At 38.8% G+C, this 21,194-nt stretch overlaps 1 protein-coding gene across 3 annotated transcripts; it reads left to right on the top strand.

Annotated features, from left to right (window-relative positions):
* Positions 1 to 3,512: 3,512 nt before the first annotated feature.
* si:dkey-32e23.4 (dynamin-1-like protein) lies at positions 3,513 to 20,900 on the top strand. Of its 3 annotated transcripts, none has more exons than XM_046871492.1 (19): positions 3,513 to 3,669; positions 4,278 to 4,372; positions 7,326 to 7,429; positions 8,027 to 8,168; positions 9,004 to 9,042; positions 9,442 to 9,488; positions 9,571 to 9,639; positions 10,363 to 10,449; positions 10,564 to 10,726; positions 11,286 to 11,406; positions 12,504 to 12,842; positions 13,448 to 13,568; positions 13,826 to 13,981; positions 14,092 to 14,181; positions 14,418 to 14,516; positions 15,491 to 15,604; positions 15,795 to 15,904; positions 17,809 to 17,968; positions 20,325 to 20,900. In XM_046871492.1, exons 3-19 carry the CDS (start codon positions 7,328 to 7,330, stop codon positions 20,379 to 20,381), a joined length of 2,016 nt encoding a protein of 671 aa, XP_046727448.1. In that variant the 5' UTR covers positions 3,513 to 3,669; positions 4,278 to 4,372; positions 7,326 to 7,327; the 3' UTR covers positions 20,382 to 20,900. The 3 variants fall into 3 exon arrangements, with proteins under 3 accessions (XP_046727448.1, XP_046727449.1, XP_046727451.1); XM_046871493.1 differs by having other exon boundaries at positions 4,278 to 4,386; XM_046871495.1 differs by lacking the exon at positions 9,004 to 9,042.
* Positions 20,901 to 21,194: the final 294 nt, after the last annotated feature.

Raw genomic sequence — 21,194 nt, 5'->3', positions numbered from 1 at the left:
CTACTGAACACTTTTGGGATGAATGTGAACACTCAGTGCACCCCAGGCCTCCTCACCTCACCTACATCAGTACCTGACTTTACTAACACCCTTGAACACAAATGTCCACACTCCAAAATCTAGTGGAACATCTTCTTAGAAGATTGGAAGGAATTTTAAGAGCAAATTGGGACTATATGTGGAGTGCGATGCTCAAAAAGCACATACCATACTTATGACCAGGTGTCAGCAAACTTTTGGCAATATAATGTAGGTTATAGAAGCTATAAACACCCATTCCCTTGTTACTCAGAAACCAAAAAGCCCTCTCTCCTAATACTTTCTCATGGTGGAAAATGCCTTATTATCTATTGTTTATCTTACATTATCTATTGTATCTTAGATTTTTATATTAAACGTTGCTAGCACTTGTATGTGCAGTATATTCTATTATAGTTAGCCATAGTAGTAATAGTATTAGATGTAATAGACAAAGCTGAAGAATAAGAATTGCATTTACATTAAAAAATAAAGGGACTTTCTGTGTATAAAACTAACATGATTTATTTAAAACAGTTCGATCACAAAAGCTTTACAATTGACCAAATAATAGAAGTGAATTATATAGAATTAAAGTAGAATTAGACACTCTAAATTCAGAAAATAAATAATATTCAGCAATATTTGTAACTTTGTCTCACCATATTCAATCTATAAACCTATATTAAGATACTAGACAGTTATGTGGAAATCTCAGTACTCATTAAAGAAGACAAGCTCAGTCTTGAGCTCCGGGTTTGAAGGCCAGGGCACACCCAGAACTGAGTGATTCTCTGTTCAGATTCTTTTTTTTTATGATTCTACATCCACGCCCTGGTTACTTAGTTTTGCTCTTATGTTTCTAGGTTACACATTTGTGATATTTGACTTAATAAATAATGCAGATGATTTTATAGTTCGTTGGAAATACAGGGACACATAACTGAGTAGTACAATTGACATTAATGAGAAAGTGTAATGTTTTGTGATAAATATTGAAAGTGCTTTATCAATATGAGCTAATAAGTTAATAATAATACATTATAATTATAGTATTTCGTATACAATTGTAAAGGATGCAATCAGATATACTGCATCTTCTTCTTCTTCTTCTTCTTCATCTTTCGGCTGCTCCCATTAGGGGTCGCCACAGCGGATCATCCGTCTCCATACCCCTCTGTCCTCTACATCTGCCTCTTTCACACCAACTACCTGCATGTCTTCCCTCACCACATCCATAAACCTTCTCCTTGGCCTTCCTCTTTTCCTCCTACCTGGTGGCTCCATCCTCAGCATTCTTCTACCAATATAATTCATGTCCCTCCTTTGCACATGTCCAAACCATCTCAATCTCGCCTCCCTCACCTTGTCACCAAAACATCCTACATGCGCTGTTCCTTTAATAAAAAAAAAGAAAAGAAAAGGCAAAAAGAAAATTTCAAATGTTAAGTGACTTCTAAGTCTCTACGGTATTTTTAAGATTAAAATGAAATAGAAATTGAGCAAAATAATTAGATAGAAGTCATTGCATTTTACAGGTACACAGTTTAGAATTGTTCAAATTCACAAGTGCAGATATATATATATATATATATATATATATATATGTAAATATAATTAATAATTAATAAATTAATACATTAATAAATAATATATCATGGCTGTCAAAATTATGGCATTTTATTAACGTATGATTAATGCAGCATGCATTTCTGTTTGACCATTTTTATTAAATAACATAAAAAAATTATAATAATAACAATAATAAACCTTCACTGAAAATTTATTTGTAATCAGTAAACATTTGTTTTACTGACGTGCCAAGTCTCAGCACCAAAATCCAAAATCCACCAGGATGCACACACATGATGAACCCTCTGGGGTCGACAAACACGCCAATGCGTTTTGTGGCATTTTTTCCTCATAACGCAGAGATGAACTTAAACGACTCTGTCTTTTTTAATCGTACAAAGAAGACCAATACATCATTGGGATCTGTAAAGGGTCAACTTTTATTCGTATACATAATAACAACAAAATGCTGTGCTTTTGTAAAATGCCATCTCTGTCTCTGTCATCCCGTCAACCTGAATCTGACGTTGTGAATAAATGTTTTTAATTTTGCCTCTTTTATATTTATTTATATTTTTTATAAAAATGGTCAAACAGAAACATGCACTGCCTAAATCAGCGTTAATTAATTTAGTGCCGTTAAAATGAATTTGCGTGAACTGAGGTCCTGACCGCTATGGAACAGGTTTTTATTTAGGATATCAATATGGCCCATTCAGCAGAAAAACACCCCCCCCAGCATGATGTGCGTACCACTATTCTTCACTTTTGGGATGGTTATTGGCAGGTGATTAGAGATGCTCGATTTCCTCCAGAAATAACGTTAAGAATTGAGGTCAAACAGTTTAATATTGGTTTTATCAGACCAGAGAATCATGTTTCACACAGTTTGGAGTCCTTCTGGTGCGTGTTGGCAAACTCCAGGTGGACTTCAATAGATCTTACCCTGAGGAGAAGCTTCCATCTAGCCACTCTGCCATAAATCCCAGATCGGTGGGGGACTGTGGAAAGAACTTTGTCCCATCTCAACACAGGATCTCCAGAGCTCAGTCAGAGTGACTATCAAGTTCTTGGTCATTTCTCTTATTAAGGCTCTTCTACTCAGATTGTTCTCACAAGAGTTTGGTTTGTGCCACACTTCTTCCATGTGAGAATTATGGAGGCTACTTGGAGCAGTTTTTTTGTATGCTTCCCCAGATCTGTGTCTTACACCAATCCTGTCTCTGAGCTCTGTTTCATTGACCTCATGACTTGGGTTTGTTTTCTGATGTGCATTATCAGCTGTGAGACCTTCTAAAGAAGTGTGTGCCTTTCCAAATCATGTCCAATCAATAACCTTTTCTATTATGTGGACTCTAATCAAGGTGTAGAAACATCTCATCAATGATCATGAGAACTAGGAAGCACCTGAGCTCATTTTCAAGTGTTTTGCAAATACTTACCAATATGAACATGCCATAATTAAAAGAATTACACACACACACACACACACACACACACACACACACACACACACACACACACACATACACACACACACACACACACACACACACACACATACATACATACATATATATATATATATATATATATATATATATATATATATATATATATATAAATAAATATATTTTTGTTTTTTTGTTTTCCCTTTGACATTATGGGGTACTGAGTAATAGGGTATGCAGCATAACAAAATAAAAAAAGTAATATATTATATATAATTATCACACATAATAATTAAATATTTAATATAAGGAATTAAATAGTGAGGGTGCTACTGATGGGAAGGGATCTGAGCTGTGACCACCCTGTAACAGACAACCAAACCATCCAATCACGAAACAGAAAAACAAAACGTCAAAGGTGCGGTAACCAATCAGAGGCTTAAACGATGACAGGGACACGCCCCCTCGGGTTCTTTGACAGCTGCACAGGGACGGTGGTTGAGGAAGTGAGTCGATGAAGTGAATCATTTTGAACGTTTCAGAGAAAATGATGTTATAATGGCGCAAGGAATGCTGTGAAGATCATACTGACACTGCCGGAAAAAAACAAACATTATTTTGCATTTGGGTGAGTGAGAAAACTGGCGATTATGGTCCTTTATCTTGCTAGTCAACGTTTTTTGTGTTGCTGGATACCAAACGGATGATCGTTCACTACGTTGGCGCACTTATTGAACAGACGCTGAGGTTGTATCTAGTGCACTTTGTTTCTGATTTAGTGCTTATTGGGATCGAGCCAAGCGGTTATTTCTTTTAGGCTTTCTGTTAGCTAGTTAGATGGCTGATAATCACTATTGGTTTAAGATCTTGCTCAAAATGACATTTCTAGTTTACTTAAATTGCATCAAATAGAAACTTTTAAAAGATAGAGAGTGCAATTATGTCTTCTGCTACCTGCTGCATCTGTCATCACATCTGCCCAGATGTTGAATTTTATATTCCAGATGTGAGAATGACAATATGGATGTCTCCCCCACCCCAGGAAAAAAAAATCTTCATAAAGCTGTTTTACTTACATCATATGTTTTAAGAAACAAAACAACAAAACCAAATACCTTCAACAAATCAATAACGAGCTTCAAGGGTCACCTTTGTGATTTTTTGACCCGTGACGAGCTCCTGAATCCCATTTCTGAAAACTCTTTTCTGTCTCTTTGATTACGATTCCTCATTCAGCCCGAGACCTGGGACTTGTCTGGAGCGTCCCATCGTTAAGAGACCCAGGGACGAGGACGGAGGGGGCGAAGGGACAGAGGAAGGACGCTTTTCAAGTAAGAACACACAGGTGCTTAGTACGGTAAAGATTGTGACACAAATACCTCGATCTCTTTCGCAAAACTCCGAACAAATGACATTAATAATATCAACCGCAGACACCAAATGAATCATGTACATTTTTGGGGTTAAAAAAACGGGTATGAATGAAAACTTGCATGAAAGTAAGTGAAAAGAATTAGTTTGCAAGAGCGTGTTTAACAGTAGCCAGTGTCCCAAAGCAGCTTTACAGTGATAAAGAGGTTATAAAGTTGTATAAAAGAATGTATAACATGTGCCTTATATTCTCCTTATATACTCCCTGAGATGGCACGAGGAAGAAACCTTAAGAGGAACCAGACTCAAAAGGGAATCCGTCCTCAGCCTCAACACTGAATGTCCGTTCATTACAGTTCAGTTCAATGATGGCCGTTTAAAAGCAGAACTGTACACGCAAACCAAACAATGCAAACCTGAGCCATTGTAGTAGACTGGTTATGTTAATTCCAGTCAAAATCCATCCTCAAAGTTCTTCAGTTGCTCAGTAACTTCATGGATCTTTGGGCTGTTGATGTGGAACGATCCTCAGCTGCACAGAGTGGTCTCCAATTGAAGAGAACATCCATCCAGAGGTCAGATGTCAGAATGAATCAGGCATCTGAAGAGAAGAAAGGGACAGGAGCACTGGTCACTGGTACCTCATGAGCATTTTAGAGAGAGAGAGAGAGAGAGAGAGAGAGAAGGAGTGTAGAGAAGCGACACACAGAAATAAGTTTTACGTTTTCATTCATATTTAATCATTAATTATTCACTGATTCATTAAATTCGGATTTAATATCCGCCCTGCTCACGTACCTCCTCTCTTACCTCACACTGTATTCCTCTTGCGCTCTTGTCTTTCCCCTCGTTTTCCATATACGCTTTCTTATTGACTTAATCGAGGCTTCGTGATGATCATTAATATTAAAAAAGTTTCCATTTCAAATTTAGAGCTCAAAATGATTGTAGTCAACACCGGAATAAAAACCTGGATCAATACCATCCATTTATAATCTATTATCATTTCTCTAAGATCCCTGAGATTTTACCTCAAATCAAACCCGTGGTGACCTTTTATGTGGCCTGCCATGTCATATATGAGCAAGAAATGAAATGAAATGCCATTGACATATCTGTATTTCTAATTTAACATCTAATATACATTTTTGGTTTTATGGTTAAGCTGCAAAAAAAAAGTACATTGAGATGGAATGTAAATACAGGGTTTCCGCGGGGGTCTTAAACAGTCTAAAAAAGTCAAAAAGATTCAATTTTAGGCGATAAAATAATAATCTTAAATTTGCTGTTCTAAGTCTTAAATAATTGTAAACAGGTCTTAATGTTTATGTACCGCCACCTGTACTGTTTATTGGTGTTGTAGATCTTTTTCTGTTAGTTTGAATATAATTGGCAGAATTAAGAATGAACTTTCTGTTATTTTCTCACAAATCTCTTTTTGACTGTACCCCAGATGTAAATTAGTGCAAGTTTAGCAAATCTTGGCTTGAAAAAAACTGAATTTAGGGCCTGGTTTTATAACCAGCTGCTCACAGCATATTCGCACAGGTGTGTTTTTGATGTCGTGATATAGGTTTTAATAAGGTCTTAATTTTAAAGTCATAAATTTGATTCGGTGAAACCCGCAGAAACCCTGACGTGAACTTGTCAAAAATGTGGAAAACACTTCAAGTACCATCTTTATGTCTTTTAATAGAGATCACTGATATGACATGCATATGGATGTATTGCTTATAACTTGAATAGCTGTATAAAGCAGTGAAAGATCAGGCTTAACATTATGACCTTATAACATAATGAGTGGTGAAGTGAAGATCACTGATGATCTCTTCATCATGGCACCTGTTAGTGAGTGGAGATATTTATTAGGCAGCAAGTGAACATTTTGTCCTCAAACTCGATCTGTTAGAAGCAGGAAAAATGGGTGAGCGTATAGAGTTTAACAAACTGAGACGTCTAGACGTCTGGGTCAGAGCGTCTCCAAAACTGCAGCTCTTGTGGGCTTGTGGGTTTCCCGGTCTGCAGTGGTCAGTATCTACCAAAAGTGCTCCAAGGAAGGAACAGTGGTGAACCAGCCAAGGCCCATTGATGCACATGGGCTGACCGGTGTGGTCCGATCCAACAGACTGCTGGAGAATTTCATGCTGTTAATGATGTTTCGGCAGCAATAAAAAGGAGACCAACACAATATTAGGCAGGTGATCATAATGTTTCGTCTGATTGGGGTACATGGGATTATTTTTCTGTATTGTACAATACGTCAGGATTAAGTTTTTATTGTACTATAAGTTCCATCGACTGGAAAAAAATGTACCCTCATTCGCTACACAGATTCCAGAGAAATCTTTTTGTTTTATTCATTTAATCATTTCTACATATTATCGGAACCTAAATGAGGGGAATCGTAGCAACTTTCGTTTTAACACCAAACAGTTCGGTGTGATGAATCATTTACTTTCAGTTCATCGCCCATCAATTAAGTTATTTTTGGCCCTTTATAGGAGAGAGTTTGAGGATCTCAGCTCTAAACTCACAGGAAGAGAATGTATGTTGTTTCTGGTCACAGTGTTTGAATTTGCATTTATGGATCGCTATTTTTATAACTTCATGTCTTTTAATTTCATTTTCGTTTCGTTGTCAATTATAGTCCTGAATGATTTTTTTTATTGTAAGTTCAGTCAGTAAGTGAATCGTGGTATAAAGAAGAACCTGTAGGACAGCTATGAAATACCTCTTCACCTCTTCACCGCACCTACACCAACACTTGGGTAAACATCTGTATCCAGGATTATGTTCAGGATCTCTGAAGGAAGTGTTTTTCAAATCAAAATCAGCGTCCACATAAAGAGAAGCATAAAACACCATCACCTGTTAAACAGATTGAATTCTCTCTCTTCCTCTCTCTTTTTTCAGAGATGGAGACTTTAATCCCTGTCATTAACCGGCTGCAGGAGGTCTTCCTCACCATCAGAGCCAAGATCATTCAGCTCCCTCAGATCGTTGTGGTGGGCTCACAGGTCAGTCCAACACTGTGGCATCACATCTTTCCATTTCAGTGGCTACACTGTATAGGCAAATGTTTGTGGACACCTGACCATAAGATTTGTATGTGGTTTTTCCAACATCTCACTCAGTTCCCATTTGACATTACAATAAGCTCCACCACTCTTCTGGAAAGATGGAGTGTGTTTGTGGAGATCCAGTCACACAGGTGTTGGGTACTGAGGTAGGTGAGGTGAGGAGGCCTGGGGTGCATTCTGCATTTTAATTAATTCCAAAGGTGTTCAATAGGGTCGAGATTCAGCGCTCTATCTCGAAAGATCTTCCACTCCAACCCATGTGAAGCATATCTTCATGGAGCTGAATTTGTGCACAGGGGTATTGGCGTGCTGGAACAGGTTTGGCTCTCCTAGATGAGGTAAATGGAAAATTCCCTGCTACCACATCCATAGACGTCCTGTACAATTGTGTGCCTCCTACTTTGTGGGAACAGTTTGGGAAAGAACAACATATGGGTGGAAATTGGTGTCCCAATACTTTTGTCCATACAGTGTCATACAAATGATGCCAAGGAAAGACTTTTCGATTTAGACTGTATCTTGTTGACTTTACAGAGCAGTGGGAAGAGCTCAGTCCTGGAAAGTCTGGTCGGACGAGATTTTTTACCCCGTGGTTCAGGAATAGTCACACGGCGCCCTCTAGTGTTGCAGCTGGTGAACGTCCCGCCTCTTGAAGAACGCCGGAAACAGGAGAACGGTAACTACATTTACATCAACAGCAACATGTGATTCTGAAAAGGAGATCGAACGATAAGAGGTTTATTGTTAAGCATCTAGGACTATTCATTCATTTTTCAGTTTTTTTAACGATTACATTATAATTCTGAAATATCTTCAAAAGCGCTTTACATTGGTTGGAGTGGAAGATCTTCACTGGTCTTCTATAGAGCTCTATTGAACATAAATGAATATGAACGCTGACCGTACCTCAGGCCTCCTCACCTTCAACCTTTATCAGTACTCGACTTTTATTAACACCCTTGTAGCTGAATGAGCAAAAATCTCCACAAGCACACGCCAAAATCTAGTGGAACATCTGGCGTGGTTATTAGAACAGCAAATAACGGCACATACGGATTTTATGGGCAGGTGCTGGCAACCTTTCGTCCTTGTAGTGTGTATTAACGTTATTGATGCTATTTATATTTGTGTTGTGAATCGATTTTATTTTCAATAAATGCCATTTTATGGGATAATTTTTGTTCTTTTATGTTGGAATATACAGTGTATGATTCATGTACGTGGCAAAAAAAAGGCAAATAAAATTAAACAAATACAATAAATGAATAAAGATCCTACGGATTTGAAATGTTATCGGTTTCTCAATACCCCACAGTTTGATGTATTATATAACTTCAGTGGAGAGAAAAGAGAGAAGCCGGTGAGACTGTTTTTAGCTGCTATAATTTTATTAATATCTGTTTTTTATATCATGTTCGATTCTTATTCTGTATAGTGCAGAATTTCTGGATATTTTGGTCTTTTAACTTTTTTTTCTGGATTGTTCTTTCTGTCTTTTCACTATTCCACAGAAAGCGGGACAAAAGCGAACTCTCAGTGCAGCTTTCCAGGTCTCTGTGTACTAACCTAACTCCTTCATCTGCATGAACTGTTCCTGGCTGTTCTTCAGTTTCACCTGTCACATCTCCATTATGTTTGCTTCCATCTCAGCGACCTTCTGTCCCGTGTCCCTTCCTAAAAATCTGTCCACTTTTTTTTTTTTTTTCATTTATTCATTATTTCATGATTGAATTTCAGAATGGCTGATGATATGGGTTACATCTCCACCATCTTCACTACATCCTCCCTAATTTATGCTAATTATGAAAAACCCATTGCTGTGCAAAGAGTGAGAGATTGAAATTGAACAGTTTTCTCGTTCGTCTCATTTAAAAACCTTGTAGTTAAAAAAAAAAAAAAAAAGCCAACAAGTGTTCTCACTTTAACGCTTATTATCATCTTCATTACAGGAATCAAAGCTGAGGAATGGGGAACCTTCCTTCACTGCAAGCACCAGGTTTTTAACAATTTCAGATTTTTTATTTTTTATTTTATTTTCCACACTTGAAGAGCTGAAGTTTTGTTCTTGTTGTTGAAAGGTTTTTACGGATTTCACCGAAATTCGGAAGGAAATCGAGGAGGAGACTGAACGCACCACTAACAACAAGGTACTGAGGAAAATCTGGAAACTCACATGCACAGGAAATTATTATTATTTTTTTATTCATTTAATAATTATTTTTTTAAGTGAAATTCAGAGAATTAAATATATTATATAAAGTATATTTTAATAAATAAAAAAATCAGTTCAATATGTTTAATTGTTCAAGACATAATGCAGTGACATAGTGATGGCATTTCTTTTTTTAATTTTTTTTTCATGACAATATATTTGGTTTTATAAAAAAAAAAAAAAAAGGATCATGCACAAAATAGCTGATTTGTTGTGGTATTTATTTTGTTGTGGAATTCTGCAGTAATCACTTTCAGTTACTTTTATATCATTTATATATAATATGAATAATATCATTAATATTATAAGAACTTTTAAACGTTACTACGGCAACCGGTAGAAGGAACTCCCACTACCGAGTTCATAATACAGCACATAGGAAAATGTCTTTTATAGTGTTGTGTTATTGTTAAAATAAAATATGGCAAAATGATGTTTAATAACTTTATCACCAGCCCTCCATACTGATTCAGTATTGTAATGTTTACTATATTGTACTATATACTGAATAAAAAAGATAAGAAAAGTTATGTATGCAGATTTTCAAAGGTTAAGGTCATGTGACTTTTGACTGAAATAATTTGATTGGACTGGAGTCATTCAAAAAAAATATCCAAGACTCGTTAATATTTTTAATAATGTGTGTTTACACGTGAAGGGCATCAGTCCAGAACCCATCCATCTGAAGATTTTCTCCCCTAACGTTCTAAACCTCACTTTGGTCGACCTGCCTGGAATCACCAAGGTAACCAAAGACAAAATGTTCTTTATTATTTTTTATTAATTAATAATCATTTTTACTCATTAACACCTATTTAGATTAATTGATTGATTTGGATTTTCTTTCTTTTTTCCTCAGGTGCCAGTAGGTGACCAGCCAGAAGACATTGAGACTCAGGTACAGGAGATGATCCTGTCCTTCATCTCCAATCCTAATTCTCTCATTCTGTGCGTATCTCCAGCTAACTCGGACCTGGCCACTTCAGACGCATTGAAACTGGCACGTGAGGTCGATCCTGATGGTGAGGGAGCCCTCGTGTCTTTCTTGTGTCTCTCTGTAGTTCTGTTCCCTTCTTCAAAAAGATTATATTATGTTTCTCGAAGGCAGTTCTATAGTTTAGATCAAATCTTTGATTTACATCTCATTCCACATTTAGTCCTCATTTACTTTTAGAAAAGACCTCCACTCTTCCGGGAAGATGTTCCATTGGATTTGAATTGAGGTGAGGTGAGGATGCCTGGGGTACAGTCAGCATTCATATTCATCCCAAAGGTTTTCAATGGGGTTTGGATCAGAGATCTATAGCTGGAGATCTTCCACTCCAACTCATGTAAACTATATGTTGTGTCGAACAGGTTTCCTAGTTCAAGAAAATAGACAATTTTATGCTACAATATCTAAAGACGTCCTTTACAATCGTGTGGTAACAGTTTGGAGAAAAACCACATATGAAGGGAAAAATCAGGTGTTAATCAGGTGTAATAAAATAGATTTTACAATACAATTAAATAGAATTTACATAAAATAATAAATCACGCACCCTTAAAATGTGTCTCTGACGGTGTGTGTGTTCTTGCCAGGTCGGAGGACTCTGCTAGTTGTGAGTAAGCTCGATCTGATGGATGCAGGGACGGACGCACTGGAGGTTCTGCTTGGCCGCATCATCCCCGTCAGGCTCGGCATCATCGGCGTGGTCAACAGGTCCGAGTCCAATAACACTCCAGACACAAAATCTATTCTATTACTGTGGAACATCACCATAACTGGTTGTTCTTCCCCCAAGGTATCATTAGTCACAGTTAAAAAACAAAAAAAAAAACATTGGGGTATAAGGAGTATGAAAGTAAAGCAGGTTTTTGTGTTCATAGTTGACCTTGTAGTTCATATAAATACAAGGTGGCGCTGGGAAACTGGAAATTTTGGAACTAGACCTTGCCGTTAGTTATAACGGAGAAGTGGAGTGGTGTTTAACAAACCAAAATTTGAACCTAGTAGGAATGCGTCCTAACTGCAATTGGACATTGCGTGCTTTGTCTGAAGGCAGAAGTAAACTATGGGTTAGAGGTCAGCCGATTCTTTGTTTTTTTGCTGATTATTTAGCATCAAAAGTCGATTGCTGAAACTATCAGTTATCGGCAAAAATCTATACAGAGTTTTTCCGGGTTGTGTATGCCGCTGGAGCAGCTGTGTCATTAAACAGTACGAGAGCGGCCTCTAGAGGCAAATCGCCCACACCACATGCTGTTTGTTTTGATTGCGTGCTGTACCTTGTTAGTTTATAGTGCACTAACTAAAGTTAAATAAAATGAAGTGAAAAAATTCATAATTGGGAAAAAGAATTCATAATTATTAAAAAAAATATGGGTAAATGTTGAAAATTAACAAACAAAAAGAAAACAATACTTTTAAAGTATTTATTCACTTCAGCGTTTACCATTTCTTAGAAATCCAAACAGTAATGCTTAAATTAGTTGTTGTTTTTTTAAATCCAGTATCCATTTAAAAAAATCGGTTGATTTAATCCGTTATCGGCAAATTCGGCACTTTCAGTCGACCTCTACTATTAGTGACCCAAATCTTTCACCTTTGTGTCTAGTACCTTTACTTGACCACAAGTGGGCAGTATTTCAAAATAATTTTTGTAAAAACATTTTTGTACATCTGTGTGCAGGTTTTTATTTACTAATACCTTGAATTGTCTTTTATCTTCTTAATTTATTGTTGGTTTTTTTTGTAAAGTATTTTATTCATGTAGTGCAGCGAATTAAGCCTGTTCTCCTCTCTTTCTCATTTCTCAGGAGCCAGCATGACCTAAACACCCAGAAAAGCATCGCAGACGCGTGGCGTGACGAGCAAGCGTTCCTGCAGCGACACTACCCGTCCTTAGCGTCACGCTGCGGCTCACGTCACCTGGCACGCTCGCTGAGCCGCCTGCTCATGCACCACATCCGTGACTGCCTGCCCGAGCTCAAGGCTCGCGTGACGACACTGAACGCCCAGTTCCAGGCGAGGCTGAGCAGCTACGGGCAGCCTGTGGAGGACCACAGTGCCACTCTTCTGCAGATCGTCACCAAATTCGCCACGGACTACTGCAACACCATCGAGGGCACGGCCCGACACATCCAGACCTCGGAGCTGTGAGTGTCTTCAGAGCCTCATTAAAGCAAATCTTGTGAGCCAAACCAGGAAGTGTAGAAAACGAACAAAAAGAAGAAAAACTTGTGTCGTTTTAATGTAGTGGAGTAAAAATTAAAAAATTTGCTATTTAAAAATTGCTATTTTAAAAAGGTTAACATTTTTAGGAAACTTGTTTAGTAACTTTTTGTCCATATAGTGTATGTTTGCTGTTGTAGAACGTTCCATGAACAACTTCCATTCTAGCAGCTGGAAACACTGCCTTATTCAACTCGAATATCTGCCACCTGCAGTCATGTTGCTGATCTATTTCCTCCCCCGAAGCGTGAACGGAGCATCCCACCGCGCCGCTCTTCTTCTCTTGCGAGTCTGACAGATACGGAAGCCACACATTTCCTCTGTGCAGCTGAGTGAAAATGACAAGCGGCTAATTAGCTGGAGGACCGAGCTCGTTACGTCCACTCGGGGAAGGAAATATGACTTCAGCCTCTAGTGCTTGTATTTCCACTCGGCTTATTGATGTTTGAAGTGCATAACTTGCTTTAAAGTGCTGTCTGTTTGCTGCGATCCACCACTCAGCCTGTCTTTTGTGCCTCTTGTGGCGCAGATGCGGCGGCGCTCGGATCTGTTACATTTTCCACGAGACGTTCGGCCGGACCCTGCAATCCATCGACCCGCTGGCAGGACTCACCGAGCTCGACATTCTCACCGCCATCCGAAATGCCACGGTAATGCGTTTATTTTTTTTAAGAGCCACCACAGCGAAGTCATTCTGACCCGAATTGGGTGTTCCATCAAAATAATTTCACTGGATCGTGCCGGAAATGAGCGGCTTAGGACCTGATTAGCGCTTGTTTATCAAAATAACACGGTGCATTCAGTGCACTCGGATGAAATCCAATGAAACTTTTCCATTCTGGAAAGATGACTAGCACAGCCATATGTAACCAGGTGCATCCTGGGTAAAGCCCTGTTTGTGCTGCAGGGTCCCCGTCCAGCACTTTTCGTTCCCGAGGTGAGCTTCGAGCTGCTGGTGAAGAAGCAGATTAAGAGACTGGAGGAGCCGAGTCTGCGCTGCGTCGAGCTCGTCCACGAGGAGCTGCAGAGGATCATCCAGCACTGCTCGTCCCACAGTACTCAGGTAACACACACACACACACACACACGCACACCCCAGTGGTGGACAATAACAAAGTAATTCACGTATCTTTTTCGTGTACTTTATTGAAGTATTTCCATTTGGTTTTACAGGAACTGTTGCGCTTTCCCAAGCTGCATGACTCCATAGTGGAGGTGGTGACCAGTTTACTCAGGAAACGTCTTCCAATCACCAACGAAATGGTACAAACCAGGATTTACACACACAAGAACAATCAGGAACATTGTTTGGGGAAAGGGAGGGTATACATTTTTTATCTTGAGGAACCAAATGTTACCACAAGGTCAAAACTGTTAAAAAAAAAAAATTAAGGTTGGGTTAAAGTTAGACTTTACAGTAACTGTAGTAGAACATGTGTTAATCGAAGGTCCCCACAATGATAGTAAAACAAACATGTGTGCTTCTGTTTTGGTTTCAGGTCCATAATCTGGTGTCAATAGAGCTCGCGTACATCAACACTAAGCACCCGGACTTCACAGATGCCGCACAAGTGTCTGCATCAGTCAACAGCCAACAGGTTTTTGCGCACACGTGTATACACACACACACACACACACACACACACACACACACACACACACACACCTAATCCAGATACCATATTTGGACAAAAGTATAGAGACATCTGTCTTTTACATCCATGTGTGGTTCTTCTTCAAAGTTAAAGGCCCACAATTGTATAGAGCATCTTTGGACGTATGGAATTTGCCTATTATTTGATCTCGGAGACCCGAACTTGTTCCAAACCTTCACAAAGCCAGCTCCCTGACGAAGGATTCCTCACTCTACGAGTACATGACTTTTCTAACACCTGTGTGTCTAAATGAGCACAAAGTTGGAGGTTATTAGAACAGTAAATGGGCTGAATGTGGAACGGGATGTTCAAAAAGCGCATACCAATCTTATGGTCAGGTGTCCACTAGAGGGTCGACCTATAGTGGATTTTACCGATACAGATAGCTAGGTTGGATTGTACTTGCCGATTATTCAAGCAATAATTTTTTAAATGTATACTGGATAAAAAAATACAAACATAACACTCTATGTAAAATAGTACTAAACTTAATTACAAAGATTAAAAATTTATCATGAAAATGTGCTAAATGAAACAAATATGAAATTTATGTATATATTAATAAATCAAATTACAAAGTAAAATCTAATTATAAATAATAAATATGACAGCGCTGTCCAGCACAGTCTCACGTGTTAAAACAAACAGCACGTGACATCAGTGATTCGCCAATCTCTAATGAAAGAAGACCTTCCCAGTCGCTTCAGCAACCCGGAAAAACTATCAGTATGGATTTTATCGGCAAAATCGATGAATCCTGCGACTTTAAGCGTACACAAACTTTTGATCATGAAGTGTATATATGAGACCACACATACATGCACCCTCATATCTATTTGTTTTTTAGACCTACAGAAATATAGCAGTTTTCTGGTGTAAAATGTAAGCATAACCATACACCATAAATTCCTTCCCAGACTGAATCACTGGATGGAGGAAATCACTGGAAGAACGATAAGATTCCAGTGGAGGACAAAAGCTCAGTGCCTGGATTTGGAAGCCCTAACAAATCTGTTAACCTACTGGACACGGTAAAGAAAAAAAAGCATCTTTATTTTTTAAAGTACATTACAGCTCTCAAGAGTGCACTGTTATTGAATTGATAGGTGTATTTATTAAAGAACTCGCAACCTATGATTGTATATGGTTGTAACATTTAGCGTTTTTATTCTGTGCGATTCGGACCCGACTGATGGATCTGGTTTTTTTTTTATCGTACAGGCGGTGCCGGTGTCTCGGAAGCTGAGCTCACGTGAGCAACGCGACTGCGAGGTCATCCAGCGCCTCATCAAGTGCTACTTCCTCATCGTCCGCAAGAACATCCAGGACAGGTCAGAGGGGGAAAGGTCCAGCTAATTTAGGAGTACATATGGTTGGGCAAATGGATTAATGTAGGACGCTATGTCTGTATACAAAAAATATGAATGAACATATTTACAGAAAGAACGTCAAATATTCGGTATAGAAAGTCTATGGCCTGCTCAAGAAGTGTTTTGTGGACACGTGACCATAAGATTTGTATGTGCTTTTAATTTTGGGAGATGATTTTAATTCTACAGCAGAAAATATAGACCATGCAGAACCTCATGTAGCTTCCCGTAAGCATCTATGGCAGTTAATAGAGGCCCATGATCTCTATAACATATTTAGGAACTCAAAGAAAGGGGGGGCTTTTTACTTGTCACGTACATTACAGCACATTGAAGTTCTTTCATTGCAAATCCAAGCCATGATGCACATGGAGCACAGAGGGTTAAGGGATAAGTGACACAGGACCTAATTCTATTCAACACCAATTCTGCATTTAGTTCCCATTTGCTGTTTATAATAGGGGCCATTGAGCAAGGCCCTTTATGCTCTGTGCTCCAGGGGCGCTGTATCATGGCATCCCGACATCTCTGGCATATGCAAAAAAAGAATTTTACTGCTGCTGTAAAAGTACGTGACGAGTATAAAGGACTTTTTTCCTTCTTTATAATAACTTCCATGTCTTCTGGGAACTAGATTTTGGAGTTTGCTTTTGGAGATTTGTGCTCGTTCAGCCACAAGTCAAGTACTGATGAGGGTGAGGAAGCCTGGGGGTGCAGTCAGCTTTCCAATTCATCCCAAAAGTGTTCAGTAGGGTTGAGGTCTGAGCTCGATAGCAGGCCAATCAAGATCTTATACTATAAACCCATATCTTCATTGAGCTAGCTTTGTGCACAGGGGCACTGTCATGCTGGAACAGGTTTGGGTTTTTGAGTTAAAGTGAAGTTTATTCTACAGCATTCGTGTGCCTACAAATTTATGATAACAGTTTGGGTGAAGTACTACATATACATGTATATACGGCTGAAAAAATAGTCCCAGTACTTTTGTCCGTATATTAACTAATGTTAGATATTGAATTGATGAATTTGTATGGATCTATATGCATGGCTGTTGTTTATGGACACTATTTTCAAGTGTTGGTTCCGAAAACACGAATCAAATGACAAAAAAACATTCTCAATCTGTATAAATATCTCCAGGGCTGAGTTTCACTTATCTGGTCCTCTCTGGCTGTAGAGTTGGTGACAGCCAGGCAATGTCCCCTGTAATTTGTATAAGTGGCTGGACTGTTGCGAGGCCTGGAATCATGTTCTGGCGCTTGTGTATTTATGGGCATTAGTTATTCAGCATATAAGCAAGGCAGCTCTGTGAATAGTGTATGTTTAAGTATTTAAAAAATATGTGATAAAATTCCTTCCAACAGAGTTTTAGGCTGATGGTATCCCAAGTCTGCAACCTAGTGAACCAGTGATGATGTAATCATTGATGGAGACTTTGACGCAATTCCGTACTCCGCTCTGGATAAAGGCGTCTGCTAAATGTCGTAAATGTAAAATAAATTTGCCACCTTGATTTCCTTTAAATAATCAAATGCTTGTTAAATCTCTATCATGCAAAGAAAAAAGGCAGGCATGAAATGAAAAATACAACAAAGGACACCCAAAAGTGTTGAGCAGCTAAAATCCTGTATCAGACACATATAGGACAACATTTCTCTTCCAAAACTTTAGCAACTGGTCTAACATTTTTTTTTTTTATTGTGAAGAGAATTCAGATTTTTTATTTACATTTCTCACAGTGTACCAACTTTTTTTCATTTGGGGTTGTTTACGGTATAAAAAATATCCAATAAAGTATATTCTTGAATCACAGCTCTTGGCCACTTCTTCCCCTCATCTCTCTTTATTTTTTTTGTCTCTCTTAGTGTGCCCAAAGCGGTGATGCACTTCCTGGTAAACTTTGTGAAGGAGCGTCTGCAGAGTGAGCTTGTGGGTCAGCTGTACAGGCAGCCTCTCCTGCAGGAGCTGCTCATCGAGTCTCAGGAAACGGCACAGCAGCGCACCGAGGTCGCCCACATGCTCGAGGTAAGTGTGTAGTCATTAATGTGTGTGTAGATGAGTGAAAGAAAACTAAGGTATAAACGGGTTAATGAGCTACTGTATGAAGGTAAGATGGTGCTTATTCAAATTAACATACGACTGCAGTGTGCATTTGTGAGCACATACAACAAATTAAACTGAGAGTACAGGGGGTACTTATGATGAAATGCATTCCGATGACCCCAATGACTGTCATTTGTTGATAAATCGGCCATCGGCTGCCCTGATGTCAAAATATTGGCATCTGCCAGAGAAAATCCCATATCGGTCGACCTTTAGTGTATATACAGGTGCATCTCAATAAATTTGAATGTCATTAAAAAGTGAATTGATTTTAGTAATTCAATACAAACAGTGAAACTTGTATATTATATAGATTCATCACACACAGACTGATGTAATTCAAGTGTTTATTTCTTTTAATTTGATGATTAAGGCTTACAGCTAATAAAACCCAAAATTCAGTATCTTAGGAAATTTGAATATTGTGAAAAGTTCAATATCGGAGACTGGTGGTGTCACACTCTAATCAGCTCATTAAGTCCGAACACCTGCAAAGGTTTCCTGAGCCTTTTAATAGTGTCTCAGTCTGATTGAGGCTACACAAACATGGGGAAGACTGCTGACTTGACAGATCATTGACCCCCTGCACATGGAGGGTAAGACACAGAAGTTCATCGCTAAAGAAGCTGCTGTTCACAGAGTGCTGTATCCAAGCACATTAATGGAAAGTTGAATGGAAGAAAAAATGTGGTAGAAAAAGTTTAAATGAAGACCATTTAATAATTAGGAGGAGATTCACAAAGAGTGGACTGCAGCTGGAGTCAGTGCTTCAAGAGCCTCCACACACAGACGTATCCATGGGATACAACTGACGCGTTCCTCGTGTCGAGCCGCTCCTGAACAGAAACAACAGCAGAGGTGTCTTACCTGGGCAAAGGACAAAAAGGACTGGACTGTTGCTCAGTGGGCCGAAGTCGTCTTTTTAGATGGAAGGAAAGAAAATTTTGCATTTTATTTGGAAATCAAGGCCTCAGAGTCTGGAAGAAGAAGAGTGAAGAGGCACAGAATCCAAGCTGCTTGAGCTCCAGTGTAAAGTTTGTACAGTCAGTGGTGGTTTGGGGAGTCATGTCATCTGCTGGTGTTGGTCCATTGTGTTTTATCAAGTCCAAGGTCAGCACAGCCGTCTAGCAGGAAGCTTTAGAGCACTTCATGCCTCCCTCTGCTGAACAGCTTTATGGAGATGCTGTTTCATTTTCCAGCAAGACTTGACATCTGCCCATACTGTCAAAAGCACCAAAAGTCGGTTAAATGACCATGGTGTTGGTGGGCTTGACTGGCCAGCAAACTCACCAGACCTGAACCCTATAGAGACCCTGGGCTTCCATACCACCTCAGCAGTGCCACAGACTGATCACCTCCATGCCACGCCAAATTGAGGCAGTAATTAAAGCAAAAGGAGCCCCTACCAAGTATTGAGTACATATACAATAAATAAACATACTTTCCAAAAGGCCAACAATTCACTAAAAATATTTTTTTTTGCTTGGTCTTATGAAGTATTCAAATTTTTTTTGATTATTGGAATTGGTGGGTTTTTGTTAAATGTGAGCCAAAATCATCTAAATGAAAATAATTTTTTTTAGAAATATATTAGTCTGTGTATGATGAATTTATACGCGGTTCACTTTTTTGTTTTTAAATTACTAAAATAAATACATTTTTTTATGATATTCAAATTTATTGAGATGCACCTGTATGCACCATGTATCGTCATTGTATAATCGAAAAGTGGACCCAGTGTAACTCTGATACCATCTGTATTAGCTATGTATGATACATACTACGATACATGATACATTCTTTGGTTGTCAAATAGCAAACTGGGGTCCAGGTGGTGACCCAGAATTTCATCATTTCACCACAGTGAACCGAAGAATATCTGTAAATCCGCCATTCAGCTTCAATTAATATTCACATTGTTCCAACATAAGGAACGGAAGGGAAAATGATCTCAGCTAGTTGAGTTGATTTGAGTATTTATATAAATGGGTACAGTTTTACACCGGGACAAACAAAAACACATCAGGCAGGCAGTTCCACAAAAGGAGAACACCTTTAATATTCCAGTGATTTAAATAACCACTCTTTATAACCACGCTGTACAGAAAAGCATCATAGAACTGAGAATGCGTTAACAATAATGGAGACTAATCTCAGCATCTCTGGTCATAACTTACTTTGCATTAGTCAAAAAATGAGCATTTTTCTTCTTCTTTTGTTTCCTAAGGCAAACATCTCCATTCCTTGTCCTCACTTATCCCTTCTCTTTTCTCCCCAGGCACTCCAGAAGGCTAACCACATAATCTCAGAGATCCGAGAGACAAACCTGTGGTAGCCTGAGGCGACTGCACGTCGAACGGTTGCGTGCGATTACGTGTTTGTATGTGCGTACGGTTTAAACTAGTCTAATCTAGGTGTTTAAAGGCCTCTCAGAGCACATGCATCTTTCAAACCAGTCAATTTTTCAGGTACTTTTTTTTGTTATTACTGAACAAAGTCTTTAAGTGTGTGTGTATGTGTGTGAGCAAGCGAAAGCCGGAGAACTTGTATCCCAGGTCAGTATGATCAGCCTGCTTATTTTCCCCCGAATTAAGAGGCACTCTTGAAATGCACTGAGCTCGCAGAGAAGCACTCGAGCCTTTTCTCCAAGATGTATTCCGATGTTCTGTGAAGGAAAATTGAATTGTTTGTTTCCTTGCTTGAATTTCCCAGTAAACATCGAGCACTCAAAAGGGCTTGCAGCCGACCAACCCGTAATGACCAAGACGGATTAGTCATGGTTATTGTTTTGTTGTTTATACAAGCATTTTACGATCGAATTCAAATACACCGCACCTGAAACACGTTTGATCAATGCCGTAATCCTGGGACTTTTTCCCACAATGAAAACGTTTGAAGCTATTTTTTTTTATTCCAGAAATATCCGGCGCTAATCCATTTACATTCATGCCATTTCTCATCCAGAGCGACTTACATTTATCTCATTCATACAACTGAGCAGCTTTGAGATTAAGGGCCTTGCTCAGGGGCCCAGGAGTGGCAGCTTGGTGTGGCTCGGATTTGAACACATAACCTTTGGATCTAAAATCCAGTGACTGAACCATTAAGCTACCACCTCCCCACATGCACTGCAGGAGCAATACGTCTG

This window comes from Silurus meridionalis, chromosome 17 (assembly GCF_014805685.1).
Source record: "Silurus meridionalis isolate SWU-2019-XX chromosome 17, ASM1480568v1, whole genome shotgun sequence".
In the NCBI taxonomy this organism is placed as follows: domain Eukaryota; kingdom Metazoa; phylum Chordata; class Actinopteri; order Siluriformes; family Siluridae; genus Silurus; species Silurus meridionalis.
The sequence above is the reverse complement of the archived record's forward strand: the minus strand, read 5'-3'. Positions and strand labels throughout refer to the sequence as shown.